This window comes from Gossypium hirsutum, chromosome A12, assembly GCF_007990345.1.
Source record: "Gossypium hirsutum isolate 1008001.06 chromosome A12, Gossypium_hirsutum_v2.1, whole genome shotgun sequence".
NCBI classification, from domain to species: Eukaryota; Viridiplantae; Streptophyta; class Magnoliopsida; order Malvales; family Malvaceae; genus Gossypium; species Gossypium hirsutum.
In genome coordinates, this window is record NC_053435.1 from 93,733,293 (window position 1) to 93,750,211 (window position 16,919).

The 16,919-nt window shown below is 35.8% G+C and overlaps 1 protein-coding gene and 1 pseudogene across 6 annotated transcripts; one reads left to right on the top strand and one right to left on the bottom strand.

Moving 5' to 3' along the window:
- Positions 1-876: 876 nt before the first annotated feature.
- On the top strand, positions 877-4,879 carry LOC107934743 (protein NSP-INTERACTING KINASE 2-like; annotated as a pseudogene).
- A 639-nt stretch (positions 4,880-5,518) lies between these two features.
- On the bottom strand, positions 5,519-16,228 carry LOC107934769 (inorganic pyrophosphatase TTM2). 6 transcript variants are annotated; one of them, XM_016867279.2, is made up of 12 exons: positions 15,786-16,228; positions 14,016-14,372; positions 13,634-13,748; positions 13,157-13,352; positions 12,886-12,999; positions 12,587-12,760; positions 11,679-11,873; positions 7,136-7,258; positions 6,934-7,055; positions 6,709-6,796; positions 6,370-6,612; positions 5,519-5,885 (listed from the first exon to the last, which is right to left on the bottom strand). In XM_016867279.2, exons 2-12 carry the CDS (start codon positions 14,350-14,352, stop codon positions 5,649-5,651), a joined length of 1,944 nt encoding a protein of 647 aa, XP_016722768.2. In that variant the 5' UTR covers positions 14,353-14,372; positions 15,786-16,228; the 3' UTR covers positions 5,519-5,648. The 6 variants fall into 6 exon arrangements, with proteins under 6 accessions (XP_016722768.2, XP_040939048.1, XP_016722764.2 ...); XM_041083114.1 differs by having other exon boundaries at positions 16,091-16,222; XM_016867275.2 differs by having other exon boundaries at positions 5,519-5,888; positions 6,709-6,826; positions 16,091-16,217.
- Between the last annotated feature and the right edge of the window lie 691 nt (positions 16,229-16,919).

The following is a 16,919-nucleotide window of genomic DNA, read 5'->3' on the forward strand; positions in this document are numbered from 1 at the left end:
CCCCCCAAACTATTTTTTACATTCGGCTTTTATAGTCCACTTGTTATACTATCTGTTTCCTCTTTCGTTGCTGTTGCGTATGTCATTTGCTATGCAGGTGGAGCAGTCTGGTGACAGAGGGCAAGTGGGGAGAGTTGGTGGCCATGGCAGACGGCAGAAAGCTGAAGACCTTAGGTGCGGCGCACCTAGGGTTTGGTTGTTGATTTGATTGGGATGGGCTAGGGTTTGGTGGGATTTGGGCTTCTGTAGGTATTTGGGCTGAGGGTGGGTTTAGGGTGTAATTGGGTTTTGGGTTATAATGTGAATGGGTCTATAACCGGGTAGTGGGCTAAGGGTTTTGTATTGGATTAAATCCGTTGAGTTTGGATAGTTTTGGGTTAAAGTTTGTTTGTAATTGGGTTGTGGGTTAAAATTGTGGGTTAATTTAGATGTGTATTGGGTTTGATATTTGGGTCTCGGGGTTTAATGTGAATGGGCTTATGTGATGTAAACAGGCCCAAAATTGGCCTATAACAGCTGCCCCTCTTTGCTAATTGTCGTGTAATGGGCCTCGGCCCCTCCTAAAATGGAAATTTTCATTTTAGACTCTTGAAATTTTTTAAAAATTTTAAATTAGTAAAGGTAAAATTACACTTTGGCCCCCTTAAAATTATAAAAATTTAATTTAATTCTTTAAAAATTATAAAAATATAAACTATAAAAAATTAAAATTTTATCCAACCTGCCCCTAAAAATATTTTCTGGCTTAGTCCCTGTAAAGTAGTGCTATTGGATTGATAAAATGTGACATTCTCTTGATTGTAGACTGTAGAGACAATGGTGAGTATATAAGAATCGAAAAAGGCAGCACCTAACACCCAAATGTAAGTAAATAAATAAAAAAGAAATGCGTAAAATATGATTGACACAACAAAGATCTCAAACAATCTCCAGCACAATCCCCTCCAGATTCCCACCTTTTTTCTTCATAAAGAAATGGCCTTCCTCAGGGAATTGTTGAATTCCCCACCACAGGCCACAGTGGAAGCTTAGCATATCTAAGCAATCCCGAACTCTTGCTCTATATAATTTCACCACAAAAAAAAACATGTATACGTATTATTTATTTGATGAAGTGTCAATCATCTTTTGGGGTTATCTAGATTTGGTTTGTGCATCTTAGGTTTTACGTATTATGACTTCTTCTCTACTTTTTATTGAACCAGTGGCTGGCATCACCTATGTTACTTGAAACTCTTTCCATGTAAGGAAACCATGGGAACTTTCAGTGCACATTGCATAAAACAAAACAATTATACTTGGCATCACTTCAGTTCAGTTCAGTTGAATCTTTTGCTTACAAACTTCAACCAGCTCCTTACCTGCTTCATAGTTCCTTACATAAAAAAAGAAGAAGAAGAAGCTGCTTTTGGTTTTAATTAAAACTACTGAAGTAATGGAAATCAGGAAAGAGAAGTTTGGTTTGAGTTATGTAGCCTTGCTCTGCTTGTGGACTTTTGCATGTGGATTGCTTTCACCCAAAGGTGTTAACTTTGAAGGTAATTTCTTCTAAAATTTTACTGTATGTAAAAGAAGGAAAATTTTCAAACAGGAAATAATACTTTTATTGTTTCGTTTTTTGGGTTTTCTTTTCTCCAGTTCTAGCTTTAATGGGGATAAAATCATTTCTGGTTGATCCTCGTGGGGTTCTTGATAATTGGGATGATGATGCTGTTGATCCATGCAGCTGGAATTTGGTCACCTGCTCTAATGATGGTCTAGTCATTAGCCTGTAAGTAGTTCTTTTTTCTTTATAAAGTCAAAACACACAATACATGCGTCCACTAGGATGTCTGATATACTTCAACAAAATGAAAGTAGGAGCAATTTAGGTATTTGATGTGGTTGAAATGATTTTGTTTCAGTAGAGCTCCAAGCCAGAATCTGTCTGGTATTCTTGCCCCTAGTATTGGAAACTTGACAAATCTTCAGCTGCTGTGAGTATCAAATTATCATCAAACAAATAGTATAGTCTATAGTTTCAGCAATAGCTAAAATGCCTGATCAAATGAAAGTTTTTGCAGGCTTTTACAGAATAATAATATATCAGGAAACATACCCTCTGAATTAGGGAGACCTCCCAAACTTCATATACTTGATGTTTCTAACTTCTCAGGTCAAATTCCCACAACTTTGTCCCTTTTAGAAAGCCTCCAGTACCTGTAATTATATATACACTCTTAATATTGCTTCCCTTTTTGGCCTAAATTATGGTTAATTACTGAAACTTGTGTGAATCTGACAATGGGGTTTTCTTTGAATAACAGGAGGCTAAATAATAACAGTCTCTCAGGAACAATACCTTCTTCTTTGGCAAACATGGCTCAGCTCACTTTCCTGTAAATTCTCTAAATCCTATAAATCCATGTGAGTTTTCCTTTCCAAACTGATGCATAAATGTGGTATTTGTTCAATTTTACTGGGATTTGTCCTTCAATAACTTGAGTAGTCAAATACCAGGATTGCTTGCAAAATCGTTCAAGTAAGTTATTCGTGGATTGAGCTTATGTTCCTGTGTTTTACCCTGTCTAAAACAATAAATTTTAACTATAAAAACAGAATAATTTTAATACTATTTTTTGTTTATTATTTGTTTGGCTTACATAATGTATTAGTTGATAGAGCATTGTTGGAAACCCTTTGATCTGTGCTGCAGGGGCTGAGCAAGTCTGCTCCAGAACAAGACCAATGTCAATGTCTATTTCCTTTAATAATTCACAAAGCATAGACAATGTTGCTCTCCTGAAGTGCTCATATCCGCTTCATATCCAGACGTGGATACGGAGATATGATCCTCTAAAAACCCTCTAAATACATAGAAAATATGAAAATTTTCGGACACAGCTACGTCATACACATTTCTAGAACAGTTCTCCCCTCTTCAATGTTACTTTTCTAACTATTGGTCACCTTCCTTTTGATTCTACTGTAAAATTCATGATTTGAGTCAGCATGTAGAATTTACGATTTCTATAAGTTTATGCTATAGCCTGCTTTAAGATTACTGAATCATTTTCTGTTCTTGTTAGTCTCGCAACCCTCTGGTAGACCCAAAAGCCAGAAAATTGATTTAGCCTTCGGATACAGCCTAGGTTGCATCTGCCTACTTGTTTTTGGCTTTGGTTTGTTTCTCTGGTCGAGGCAAAGACACAACCAGCAAATATACTTCAATGTTAATGGTTAGTGAAAACTGAAAACAGAACTTGTTCTGATTAAGTATTTATATCCAATATTGGTGTTTGACACATACTCGAAAATGAGTATAGAGATATGCCGCTTCTATTACATGAAAAACTTCACACATATCCTTATCCAACACTCAAAATCAAATTCAAGTCAAAGTAATGCATGCTCTAATTCACATTCTTTTTGAACATTTCAGAACAACACAGAGAAGAAGTTTGCCTTGGAAATTGTACGAGGTTCCATTTCAAGGAACTTCAGGTAGCTACGAACAACTTCAGCAGCAAGAAATTGGTTCGGAAAGGAGGTTTTGGAAAAGTGTATAAAGGGTATCTCCAAGATGGAACAGTGGTAGCTGTAAAAAGGCTTAAAGATAGGAATGAAATTGGAGGTGAAATCCAATTTCAGAAAGAAGTTGAGATGATTAGCCTTTCAGGTCATCGAATCTCCTTTGGCTTTATGGATTTTGTATGACAGCAAGTGAGAGACTTCTAGTTTATCCCCATATATCCAATGGTAGTGTTGCTACTAGACTCAAAGGTAATGCATTAGTGTCTGACGCATATTTGGACATAGGATGATTTCGTCACCTATCCTGAATGTCGTGTAAGGCAAAGTTCATCACAGAATAACGTTGGTAACTTCTGTTTTTGCAGCCAAACCAGCATTGGATTGGGGAACTAGAAAAGAATAGCATTGGGATCAGCTAGGGGCTTATTGTACTTGCACGAGCAGTGTGATCCAAATGATCATTCATAGGGATGTTAAGGCCGCAAATATACTTCTTGATGATTACTATGAGGCCATAGTAGGTGATTTCGGGTTGGCAAATTTGTTGGATCACCGGGATTCACATGTAACAACAGCTGTGAGGGGCACTGTGGGACATATAGCCCCAGAATATCCATCCACTAGTCAATCCTCCGAGAAAACTGATGTTTTCAGGCTTGGTATCCTTTTACTTGAGCTTATATCTGGACTGAGGGCTCTTGAATTCGGGAAGACGATTAACCAGAAGAAAGGAGTCATGCTTGACTGGGTGAGCCAATAAAAAGGAAAAGAAAAACTCTTCACTTTGGTAAACAATTCCCAGAATGAATCAAATTATAGAAATCTGATGTAACTGATTATCATTATTATTACATACCGGTAAGAAAAACTAAGCAAGAAAAGAAACTTGAGATGATAGTTGACAAGGACCTGAAGAACAACTATGATAGAATTGAGGTTGAAGGAATGGTTCAAGTAGCCCTTTTATGCACTCAATACCTTCCGAGCTATAGACTGAAGATGTCCGAAGTGGTTTGGATGCTAGAAGGTGGTGGACTTGCTGAAAAATGGGAAGCTTCTCAGAGATCAGCTGAAGCAACCAGCAGTAGGTCCAGAGCTAACGCATTGTCGTCTTCAGAGATATATTCTGATCTTACGGATGACTCTTCCTTGCTGGTTCAAGCAATGGAGCTCTCTGGACCTAGAGAACATAAAGAGGTTTCCAAATTTTATTTCCACACAGTACAGTTTTGTTATATATGTTTGAATCTATGCATGCATGTATGTGTGATTTGTGATGGCATCTATGTATAATGTTAACAATACAAGTTTTCAGCCTATAAGAGGAAATACTAATAGAACTACTACACATTATTCTCAAAGAAAATCTGATATTCTCATAACAAAACAGTCTATTCGGATGAGACATAACCTACTGCTTTTTCTTCAAGATGTTCACTTTTTAACTTTATAGATTATATCAATTTGCTCAATAATGTTATTATTCACTTTATATGAACTAGTTTTTGGTATGTACTATGATACTAAAACAGTGTCTGAATTTCACATCGATTATACATAAAAATTTTAAAAGATATAAATTTTTATATCATCTTTCAACTAGTGAGATGGCTTTTGGGCAAAATCAAGAAGTCGATGAATTAGAATGGAACATACTTTATAGGATAATTGTAACGATATTTATGATTTGTTAGGTTCAACTAAAATTCTATTATTTAAATGCCACTTCTAATCATATTTAACATAAATCATAGATATCAAAATAAAATATAAATCAAAGATAATATATATGTGTTTGGGTCAACTCTTCTGTGATATAGATGTTAATATTCTGTTGTATCTTGATATTTTGCAATTTACTTTTATCAATTAAAAGGACGAACTCAGAAATCCACTATTCTTAGTGTCTTTTTCATTGTTGATTAAAAAAGTTCAAGTAAATACGACAGCAAATAAATCCACAAGCAAAATAGTAAAACATAACAAAAGATAAATAAGAAAAATATAACAAAACAGCATGATTAAGTAGTTGAACTTTTAAGCCTGTCGGAGCCAACCAGAAAATTTCAGTATAATCAAACACAATTAAGGTTCCAAGTTCGGTTCTGATGCCAAAATTACCCGGATGCACTTTACTAGAAAACCTGAGAGGACGAGTTACAAAGAAAGCCCCTAAATAGAAAGATTCCCAGACCACCAATGGTCAATGTTGTTAAAATTAGAGGAACTTTAATAGGTTCTGCACCAGCCACCATGTATTTCCTTCTTGTATTTGCTTGCTCAGACCTCTCTACAAGTCTCTCATGGAGGAGATTATTAAGGCTGTCTAACTGATGCATGATTCGACGTTGTCCCTCTGCAACAGTAGATATCTGCTTCATAGACATACAGAATCAAAGTTTTAAGCCAAATCAGTTGGCAATGAAACTTCAAGTGAATAAACATAATCACACAGATATAGGTTAATTGCATCTGTATTTTGAATTCCCAGCCATTGTTGATGTTATAAATTATGTTGGATTGTTCAGGTTGATCCCTTGACTATCAAGATCAGCCCTTACTAGAGATAAAATCCATCCCTATCAGTTTTTCTAACTTTTCCGGGACCAAAACGAGCCATTAGCATTGATGTTCTAAATTATGTACGTTGGATCATCTCCATTGATCCCTTGACAATCAAGAACAGTCCTTAATAGAGATAAAACTGATGCCTAACACTTTCTATCTTTTCCAGGGTTCAAAATGAGTCTTAAATGTTTCAACTCTTATTGCCAATGATCTAGATTGTATTGTAACTCTGGCAATTCTAGATTTCTTATGCATAAGAAACTTGAATAAAGAGCATAGCCATAGTACCTCTTCCATTAAAGGTGAATCCTTAGCCAGTTGGGAGGAAGATGAAGAATTGGTTATTATGGAACCATTGCCTAAACCAATTCTAGATCCATTGCAAGATTCAGCTCGAAAAGCCAGGTTTTGTTGGCTGGAAGTCCTTCTTTTGATGGTTAACTTGGAATTCAACTCTTCGACCCGGGTTGTAAATTCATCCATTCTATCATTTAGAGAGGATATCTGCTCTGAAAGCTGATTAATGAATCCCTGCATGGAAAACAAGAAAAATACAGGAGATATAAGTTGCCAAAGCATTCCATGAGTATAAAATCAAGTATAATGTAAAAAGAGCTGCATAAAGACCTTGTTTGCTAGAGCTGACTCCGAGTTTCTCTCACCAAACCTCTGGTTGTTCAGACTATATCCAGCAAATTTTGATATATACTTCTCTCTTTGAGTTGAATATGAAAGTGACATACCACTAATTTCGTTAGCATACATCAGTCTATGATTTAAATGCAATTAAAAAAGGACCATTAAACAACATTCTTATGCAGCAGAAAAAAGAACTGTATCAGAAGTTCACACCTCCTGAGGTGCATATTTCTCAAAGCAATCATATCCATGGAGGCTCCCAAGAGTGCTTCTTTGGGGCTTGACACCAAATCCTCATCTAGGCTGAGCTTTGTCTTCAAATCCTCAGGCAGAGCCTGTTGGATGATTAGGTAAGACCTGTGCTATAATTGAAAAAGACATCATAACTTTTTGAGGAATTGCAAAATTCTCATACCATAACCTCATTTACAAGCTTTTCCAATCGAATTTGTTCAATATAGGTACGTGGAATGTAAGAACCTTCCAAACCAAGCCTCTCTGCAACACCTTTTACAGCTGACCTATCTCTTCCTTGTACCTGTTTAAGAATGTCAACGCGCAATGCATTACAAATTACCATAATATTTTGAAGCAAGAAATATTTCAAATGTTTTAAATGAAATAGTTAAGCATCAAATACACCACATGTTATCTAGCTCCTCCAAAATAAAAAGTACATGCTAAAATGTAAATTTGATAAATTTCCAAGATAAATGGCACTTCAAAAGCATTCATGTCATGAATCATACATTAACCCGTACTCAAAAATTTTGACCATTCCAATCGATATGTCCACAAATAGACAAAATATGATGTAAAATGTCAAATTTGCATTTTGAAGGGAAAAAAAGTAATTAAAACTGTTGGAATTCCTTAAATTAAGCAGATTTTCTACCTTAGTTCTAGGAATTTCCTTGTACTATTAGCCATAATCAAATTACTAATTTTTAGGGATAGGCTAATTTCTAGAGATTATTTCCTTTTTATTTTTCCTGCTATTCTTTAAAAGGCTGTAGTCAGATTAGAAAAAAAAAGAATAATTCTTCTTCCTAAACTTGTTCATGGTATCAAGAGCATCAGGAATTCAGTTGATCCTGCTCTTTCTTCTCTTTTCTTGTTTTGTTTTCTCTGTTAGAAACCCTACTCCCATGGGTGACACCGAAAATTCCTATGACTCTTCATAAACTTCGGCTAACCAAAACTCAACTTGAGGCTCTTCATAAACTACTCGGGACTCCTACAGCCAGTGGGTCACTAGCTATTCAAGGTACTGTTTTAAATACTACACACGAACCTATCACAACTTCCTGGATACTAGACTCGGGTGCATCCGACCACATGACAGGTAATCTAAGTTTGTTTCACACCTATTTACCTTGTCGTGATCACTCTCGGATTCGCATAGCTGATGGATCTTACTCGCTGGTGGCTGGAATGGGGACAGTTAGACTTACTGAAAATTTTTCCCTTGATAAAATTTTACATGTTCCAAATCTTTCCTATAATTTACTCTCAATTAGCAAGCTTACCAAGGATGAAAAAGTACTTGTTGAATTTTCTGCTTTAGGTTGTGTGGTTCAGGAACAGGAATCGGGGAAGATGATTGGCACTGTTAAAGTTGATGATGGCTTATATGTTTGGAACAAAAACAGTTCACAAGAAGGGATGGCCTTATCTACATCAAAAGAAGATTCTATCATGCTATGGCACCTTAGACTAGGACACCCAAATTTCATGTACTTGAAGAAATTGGTTCCTCTACTATTTCTAAATAAGAAAATAAGTTCATTGAACTGTGAAGTTTGCCAACTGTCTAAACACACTCGTGTCCCTTATCCTTTGAAACCTTATGTTCAATCTCAACCTTTCTCTTTAATCCACAGTGATCTATGGGGAGCCAGTCGAGTAAAAAACATCACAGGGGCTAGGTGGTTCATAACTTTCATTGATGACCACACTAGAGTTTGTTGGGTCTATCTCCTTAAAGAAAAATCCGAAGTCTCTAGAGTCTTCAAAAATTTTCATTCAATGATTCGAACCCAATTCAATTCAAATATTCACACCCTTAGAACTGATAATGGGAGAGAGTACTTTAATTCTATCCTAAGTCCTTATCTTTCTGAGCAAGGAATCATACATCAAAGTTCTTGTCCTGACACCCCTCAACAAAACGGGATTTCCGAGAGGAAAAATAGACACCTTGTAGCCATGGCTCGTGCTCTTATGTTTACTATGGGTGTACCAAAGTATTTAAGGGGAGAAGCTGTCCTCACTGCTTGTTATCTTATAAATCGACTCCCATCTAAGGTATTAAACTTTCAAACACCTTTACATACTCTTCAAAAAAATTTTCCCTTGTTTCGTGTTACTAATCTCCCAACCAAAACATTTGGTTGCAAAGCATTTGTCCACAACCATCAACCTAACCGATCTAAACTTGATCCTAGAGCCCACACTTGTGTCTTTATTGGTTGCTCACCTACACAAAAAGGGTACAAGTGCTACTCTCCAACCTTACACCGGATGTTTTGTGTCCCTTGACGTTACTTTCTTCGAAAACGAGCCATATTTTTCAGCCTCTCATCTTCAGGGGGAGATACTTAGTGAAGATGAGACCTTGAGCAATCTTCTCATTATACCTTAAGACTCTATCAGCCCTACCACCACTACAAAACCTGCTGAAAATCCTATCATTATACCTCAAGACTCTATCAGCCCTACCACCACTACAAAACCTGATGAAAATCCTACAGCCACTGTTATTCCTGTTTTGGAACCTGTTTTTCCAACTCAGGGGCTTCGAGTATACTCTCGGAGACATCAGCTGCCTGAGACAGAAACAGCAGTGCCAATGCCATCTTTACCCGAGGACGGTCTTGAGGAAGAAGTTTCACCTCTTTCATCTTCCATCTATCTTCCAATGCAGTAAGAAAGGGCACTAAGAGCAGTACTCAACATCCCATTTCTCGGTTTGTATCCTATGGAAACTTGTCTAAATCCTACAATGTCTTTGTTTCTAATGTTGACTCTATAGAAACTCCAAAAAACATAGAAGAGGCTCTTAAGTCAACCAAATGGAGGCAAGCTGTGTTGGAAGAAATAAAGGCTCCTGAAGACAATGGAACTTGGGAAATATCTAAACTACCTACTGGGAAAAAGACCGTGGGTTGTAAGTGGATTTTCACCACAAAATTTAAACCAGATGGGAGCATTGATCGATACAAGGCTAGACTTGTGGCCAGGGGTTTCACTTAAACATATGGGTTGGACTATGAGGAAACATTTGCACCGATGGCCAAATTGAATACTATTCGAGTGCTTGTCTCAATTGCTGTCAACTTAGAATGGCCTTTGATCCAATTGGATGTAAAGAACGCTTTTCTCAATGGAGAATTAAACGAAGAAGTCTACATGGATTTTCCGCCTGGATTCGAAGGAAGCAAGGGCCAAGTATGCAAGTTGAAGAAGTCCTTGTATGGACTAAAGCAATCCCCTAGGGCTTGGTTTAATCGTTTTGCCAAAGCCATGACTAGTAGACATTATACTCAAGGTCAAGCTGATCACACCTTATTCTACAAACACTCGGTTAATGGGAAGTGCTGTATTCTCATTGTCTATGTAGATGACATAATATTGACAGGGGATGATTCTATTGAAATTGAAAGACTAAAAGAGTTCTTAAGTCTTGAGTTTCAACTTAAAGACTTGGGGAATCTTCAATATTTTCTAGGAATGGAGATAGCAAGGTCAAAGGCAGGTATTTCAATCTCTCAAAGAAAGTATGTTCTTGATCTACTTTCTGAAGTCGGACTGTTGGGTTGCAAACCAGCCGAGACTCCTATGGAACCCAACCTTAAATTAGGAACTGATAAGGATGGAGAAGAGGTAGACAGGGGGAGATATCAACGGTTAGTGGGAAAACTTATCTATCTTTCTCACACTCGTCCGGACATAGCTTTTGGAGTAAGTGTTATAAGTCAATTTATGCATGCTCCTAGGGAGAAACATTTGGAAGCTGCCTACAGGATATTGAGATACTTAAAAGGGACTCCTGGTAAGGGGTTGCATTTTAAGAAAGATGTAAATCGAAGCATAGAAGTCTACACTGATACAGACTGGGCAGGGGCAGTTAATGACAGGCGCTCCACAAGCGGTTATTGCAGCTATGTTTGGGGTAATCTCGTGACATGGAGGAGTAAAAAGCAATCTGTTGTGGCATGCAGCAGTGCTGAATCTGAATATAGAGCTTTGTCCCACGGTATATGTGAAGGAATGTGGTTACAACGGCTAATGGGAGAACTAAAATTATCCTATACAAAACCTATAACATTATACTGTGACAACCAGGCAGCAGTTAGCATAGCTCATAACCCTGTACACCATGACCGTACCAAGCATGTGGAAATTGATCGCCACTTTATTACGGAGAAAATTAACAAAGGGGAAGTTTGTGTTTCATATCTACCTACAAGACAACAAGTAGCAGATGTGTTAACCAAAAGCTTGAGCAGAAAAATGTTCGAAGAAATTATGGGCAAGCTGGGTTTGATTAACATCTACACTCCAGCTTGAGGGGGAGTGTTGGAATTCCTTAAATTAAGCAGATTTTCTACCTTAGTTCTAGGAATTTCCTTGTACTATTAGCCATAATCAAATTACTAATTTTTAGGGATAGGCTAATTTCTAGAGATTATTTCCTTTTTATTTTTCCTGCTATTCTTTAAAAGGCTGTAGTCAGATTAGAAGAAAAAAGAATAATTCTTCTTCCTAAACTTGTTCAAAAACATAATGCAAGTAACTGATAAGAGGGGAAAGAAAATGAAGTAAATCGTTGAACATTTATAAAAACTAAAAAATCCAGAATGGGTTTTCAACTTTAACAGGTTCGGAAAGTTATACTAAAACACCACATCTTGTAGCACTCAGCTTTGAAGAAGATTTCAGATTCTTAGAAGTACCTGAAGATATTGACGATTTAGCTGCTCCAACCAATCGATTTTCACGCAAACACTATCATCGGAGAATACATGGCTGTTTCTTTTAAGGATGGCTGATATTGTATAACCCAAGGCCATCAGCCCACCAAGAAGGCGAACACTAACTTCAAATGTAATTCTTGGAGATATGACAAATGGAATATCTGTTACCCATTCCTGAAGATGTGAATCACAAACTATCCAATCAGACTCTCATTGGTTGGGTACAGTTTCTTAGCAAACATTCACCAGCGAAGAAAGGTTAGAAATCAAGCACAACGAACACAGATGATTAGAAGAACAAAGAATCTCAATCCAACATTTAAACCCCAAAATTTTACAGATAAAGGATTGTTATTCTTTTTTTTCTTAGTAAGAAGACTTCACCAAGATCTATCCACTACTAAACAACATTTGCCATTTTAATACCAACCTAGTTATTTTGATTAAGACTATTCCAGCAGGAATTCTGTAAACCTAGAATCGTCATTGGATGCTATTTGTTCAGACATGAATACAGTATCAAACGCATGCAGTGACAAACATCTTGTTTGTCATAAGTAATCTACTTAGAGCTAGACACATGCATAATTTCTCAAAACATCTACAGTGAAACCACCAGAGTTGTAAATTACCCTTAAACTATACAATATCAAACACATGCTGTGACCAACATTTTATTTATCATAGGTAATATCTACTCAGAGCTAGACGCATACATATTTCCTCAAAATACCTACAGTGAAACCTCCAGAGTTGTATGACACCCTTAACTCTTGTAATGCATGAACTATAGGACCACTGAAATTGTCAATGGCTTATGAAGATATGATCTCACGTAGGTATGACCATAGCTCATGATAATAAGAGCTAAAAAACTGAGGAACAACCTCAAACATGAGACTGTATTTTCCATCTTTATTCTGCATCCGCAGATATGATTGGCAAGAATCTGGATCTTCACCAGGAGGTAGAAGGTATATATCATAAGTCTGCTCCTCTGTTTCCATATGTGCTTTGGATACAACACTCTTAATTTGATCAACTGTGAACTTCCTTGCTGACTACAATAAACAGAAAAACTGTGATGCCAGGAGAAATAAGGACATTGATACTGGAGTAGCAATAAGTACATTACCATTTTTTTGTAACCTAGAGAGACAAGCAAAGAGGTGGGGCAAATGCTAACCTTTAAAATATAAGTGGGGCTTTGAAATCCGGTAAACGGGTTGAACTTGTTAACGACTTTTATATGTGCTGTTTGGAGATCCGGCTCAATAAAGGCCTTGTACATCGGATATACCTGCATAACAGAGAGCATGTGACTTCTTGCAGAAAACAACAATAGTGCACCGAAATGAAATTGAAGTACCTTACTAAAATTTAACAAAATAACTACAAACTCAGCCTTTTTTCATAGCAGCAATAAATTTCACCAGAAAAAAAGAAGCTGAACATACAGTTTCAGAAATTTGGTGGATTATTTCTTCAGGTTCTTGGCCAGCACGCTGTATGTCTCGTAGAACTCGTTTAACGAGGTCAAAGTGAACTCCACCAGTGACAGATACTCGAAGATCCAGCATAGGTCTCAACTTTTCACTCAAAGCATAGATGCCTTCAATAATTACAATTCGGGAGCTTGGAACTTCAAGAGTCCTATTACAGATACATGCTAGATTAAATTAAAATCTGTAACCCAGTTATGAAAGTAGTATAACCTATCTGATTAAGAGTATAATTGATCTTATACTAAGGATTTACAGTAGCAGTAAATCCAATTCCGTAAACAACATTAATCAGGATTTCTATAATTCACAATCAAATGTTAATACTGTTACCATTTACTTTTCTTTTGGCATACCTGTGAAAACTTAATCCTTAACAGCTTTTTAAGCAAATGATAGTACTGATAAGCACTAAATGAAGCAGTGTTCAACCTGTATCCTATTCGAGAACTAGTCTTGAAATCATAGATGGGAACCTGGACATCCTTCCCTTCCTTTAAATCATGAACATTCTGGAGCAGCATATCATAATCTGTCAAGCGTGGATCTGTTGTTTAAAAGAATCAGAAGGTTCATTTTATTGCTTTGCTTGCTTTCTGTTAAGTTTGTTAAATTCCAAACAACATCAATATTCAAATAAAATATTAATGCAGTCAGTCATGTCTCATTTTCTTTTGACATGTAAAACTCATTCCTACAAAATAAAGTCATAAACAATACAAGTGCTGTGAAGACATCTTCAATTCTTGCCGAGAAGCTTCAACAGAATCGCATTTACAAAAGGATGGAAAATTGAGATAAAAGATGCATTTACCATCAAAGTTGCCATCAACTATCCGACTAGAATCATTATAGTTGTCCATTGTTATAATAGCAATGTTGGGCATGAAGTTGAGCATCTTTTCGGTAAATACAGTCTTCCCTGCCCCAGAAGGACCTGCTAATCCCACCAATATTATTCCATCATTTTTTTGTGCTAACGATTGGCATGCACGGATAACAATAAAGAACCCCTTCTCAAAAGACAAAGGATCTTGGATTGAAACAATCTCATGGCGATCAATATCCTTTCGCTTAACCATTGGAACTTGATCTTTTAAAAGACCTGGTTTCTTATGGCATGTTTCAACACCAGAAGCGTCTTGAGCCATTGAAAATATGACAGCTACCTCTGGCATAAGTGAACAATTAAAAAATATAAGTAGTGCCAGTAAAAAAATTAAAATGCTTTAATCTTTTCAACTTCCAGTACTAAGCGCATGCCTCCAAAAAAACGTCAATGAATTTTCATTTAACATAAGATGGACAATTTTCAACTGGAAATCGATACAGCTATTTATTTTCTGCAAATCCTTTCCACATAAAAGTTGCATGTAAAAAACCAAGAAAGTAATCCCAATCTCAGTCAATGACAAAATTGAAATAAAGAGTATAACTCGTTGGGAAAACTGAAATTATCTCGCCACAAATAAAAAATAAAAAATTGCATTACTTGATAGAGGCACACTAGAAGGCAAAGTCATACAGAAATTTTAAGCAACATCAAAGTTCAACATTAGGTATAAGGTTAGGAAATGAATCACCAAGATGCCTTGATTATATAATTCTAAGCATTATACTGATCAAATGCCATGACAGCAGTTGAGGTAGAATCAAGGACTCAGTCATTTAGGCTCACCTTTTGTATAAATTTTAAGGAGGAAAAAACAATATAAATAATAATAAGAAAAAAAATATCATTCCTTCAAGGATGGACACAGCAGTAAGAGTTTTATGGAAATAACAGAAATGACCAACTCTTTTTGTACTAAGTAAGAGGGAAATCAAGATGATTAATTATCTTTGTAAAGCATTAATATATTCACAGATCCATAAAGGTAAAATGAAAGTACCAATTTCGACATTGATAAGAGCAAGGCAAGCAACTATTAGACATCCTGCTAAAAGATTACAGCAGTACATATTATCATCTCCTTCAGTCACTAATTGTCATGATACAAGCAATGAATATCTCATTCTTAACATTAAACTCAAACAAAAACTGTCGCGCACTAGCTGTAAAGGATCCAAAGAAAGAACAAAATCAAGCAATACCAAAAGAAAAAAGAACAAAAAAAACTATTCTGTTAGCTCTGCTTTGCTCGGTGAACACTAGTCAGAAAAATAGATATGGAAACTACATGGAGAATAAAAGTAACAACTTCAAAGATCAAAACAAACAGCTTTTACATTAAAAAAAAAAACACCAGCACCACAAAATTTTGATTTTCAATGACCCAACATTCCAAAAACATATAAAGAATCACATTCAAACAGGAAAATGACAGCAACGTCAACGAAGTATTAAACAGAAACTTACCAAAACAACTATTCTAACACATTATTTGAATCTTTCGCAACCACCTTTGCCCCCCCCCCAAAAAAAAAATAATAATAATAATAATCAAAGCAAACAATGAAATAATAATAATAATTACCCAGATAACAAAATGACAAAACAAGCTATACCCAGATTCCGTAATTAGAGTATATATCAAATTCAATAAAAAGAAAGCTTTTTAGTAATGATGATGATTATACTCACCGAGACACACCAAATGAGTCGGGGTTTTTTAAATTGTTTATTTTTATTTTTTCTATGTGTTCTACTGCTCTTTATAGTAAATAAGTCACACTGGATTAACCCTTTCTCCTTGTATAAAAAATGGTCATTCTATTTCTCTGGTTTCTTTTTTCGGAATAGAAACGAATGTGATTTTCCGGGATTTTCCTCGTTTTTTTCTGGAAGTTGGGAATTCTAGAGAATCTAAGGGGAGGAAAAAACACTTTCTCGAGAATGCATTCACACAAAGATAAAACAAGGAAGAGAGAGGTATTTAAAACTAGTACTTGCAGCAGTTTCGATTCTTTTCCGGGGATCGATGAAATGCTCAATCCTGGGAAGCCAAGTGTTTGTGTCTCTCCAATTGACTGTTTTTTGCGCTTTGGAAGTTGGAACTTTACTTCCAATTCCAAACCGAACTAATTACCTGGGCTGGGCTGTTGAAATTGGATTTTTAATATAATAAAAAAATTATCTTAATTTGAGAACAGAAAAATTAAATTTAGATGCCTAAATATTAATATTTAAATTTAAATTATAAAATTTGTTTGATATATTATCTCTTTCATAAAAATAAATTTTAAGTTATGAAATTTAGAATAATTGCAAGATTTATCGCTGTACTTTAATAAAATTATTAATATAGTATTTTTTTTCTGTCTATTATTCTAATACTTTTGTCTAGTAGCGTTAAAAAATTATCAAAAATTGAAATGTGGATCACCGGATGAGTGACATGTGGAAAAGAGGCTTGATTAGAGTGGTGAATGATCAAGGGTCAAGAAAAAGGGACTTGCATGAAATTTTCCCTTTTTTTAAACTAAAAAATATAAATAAAAAATAATACATTTTCCTCTCTTTTTTCAATACTAATTCTTTTGATTTCTTTTCTTTCCTTTCCTCTCATTTCTTCTCATCTCCTTTTCTTTTTTTTTTCTATCTTCTTCCTCCCTCGACCTTACCCTGCACTTAGCCCACACCACCATGATTGGCCTCTTTTCTAGCCCGAAAATGGCATCTAATTGTTGTTTTTCATTCTCTCATTTGAATGCTCCTATTAAATTTCTTGAAAAATTTCCTATTAATTTTATGTTCAATTTTTTAAAATTTTTTAAA

What these genes read in the sequence shown, in the direction of transcription:
- LOC107934769 (XM_016867275.2), bottom strand. Translation starts at nt 14,352, where the DNA reads ATGGCTCAAGACGCTTCTGGTGTTGAAACATGCCATAAGAAACCAGGT. An exon ending in AGTCAGCTCTAGCAAACAAG is followed by an intron (nt 6,613 to 6,708) that starts GTCTTTATGCAG and finishes TTTTCCATGCAG; the next exon opens with GGATTCATTAATCAGCTTTC. An exon ending in ATTCACCTTTAATGGAAGAG is followed by an intron (nt 5,889 to 6,369) that starts GTACTATGGCTA and finishes ATGTCTATGAAG; the next exon opens with CAGATATCTACTGTTGCAGA.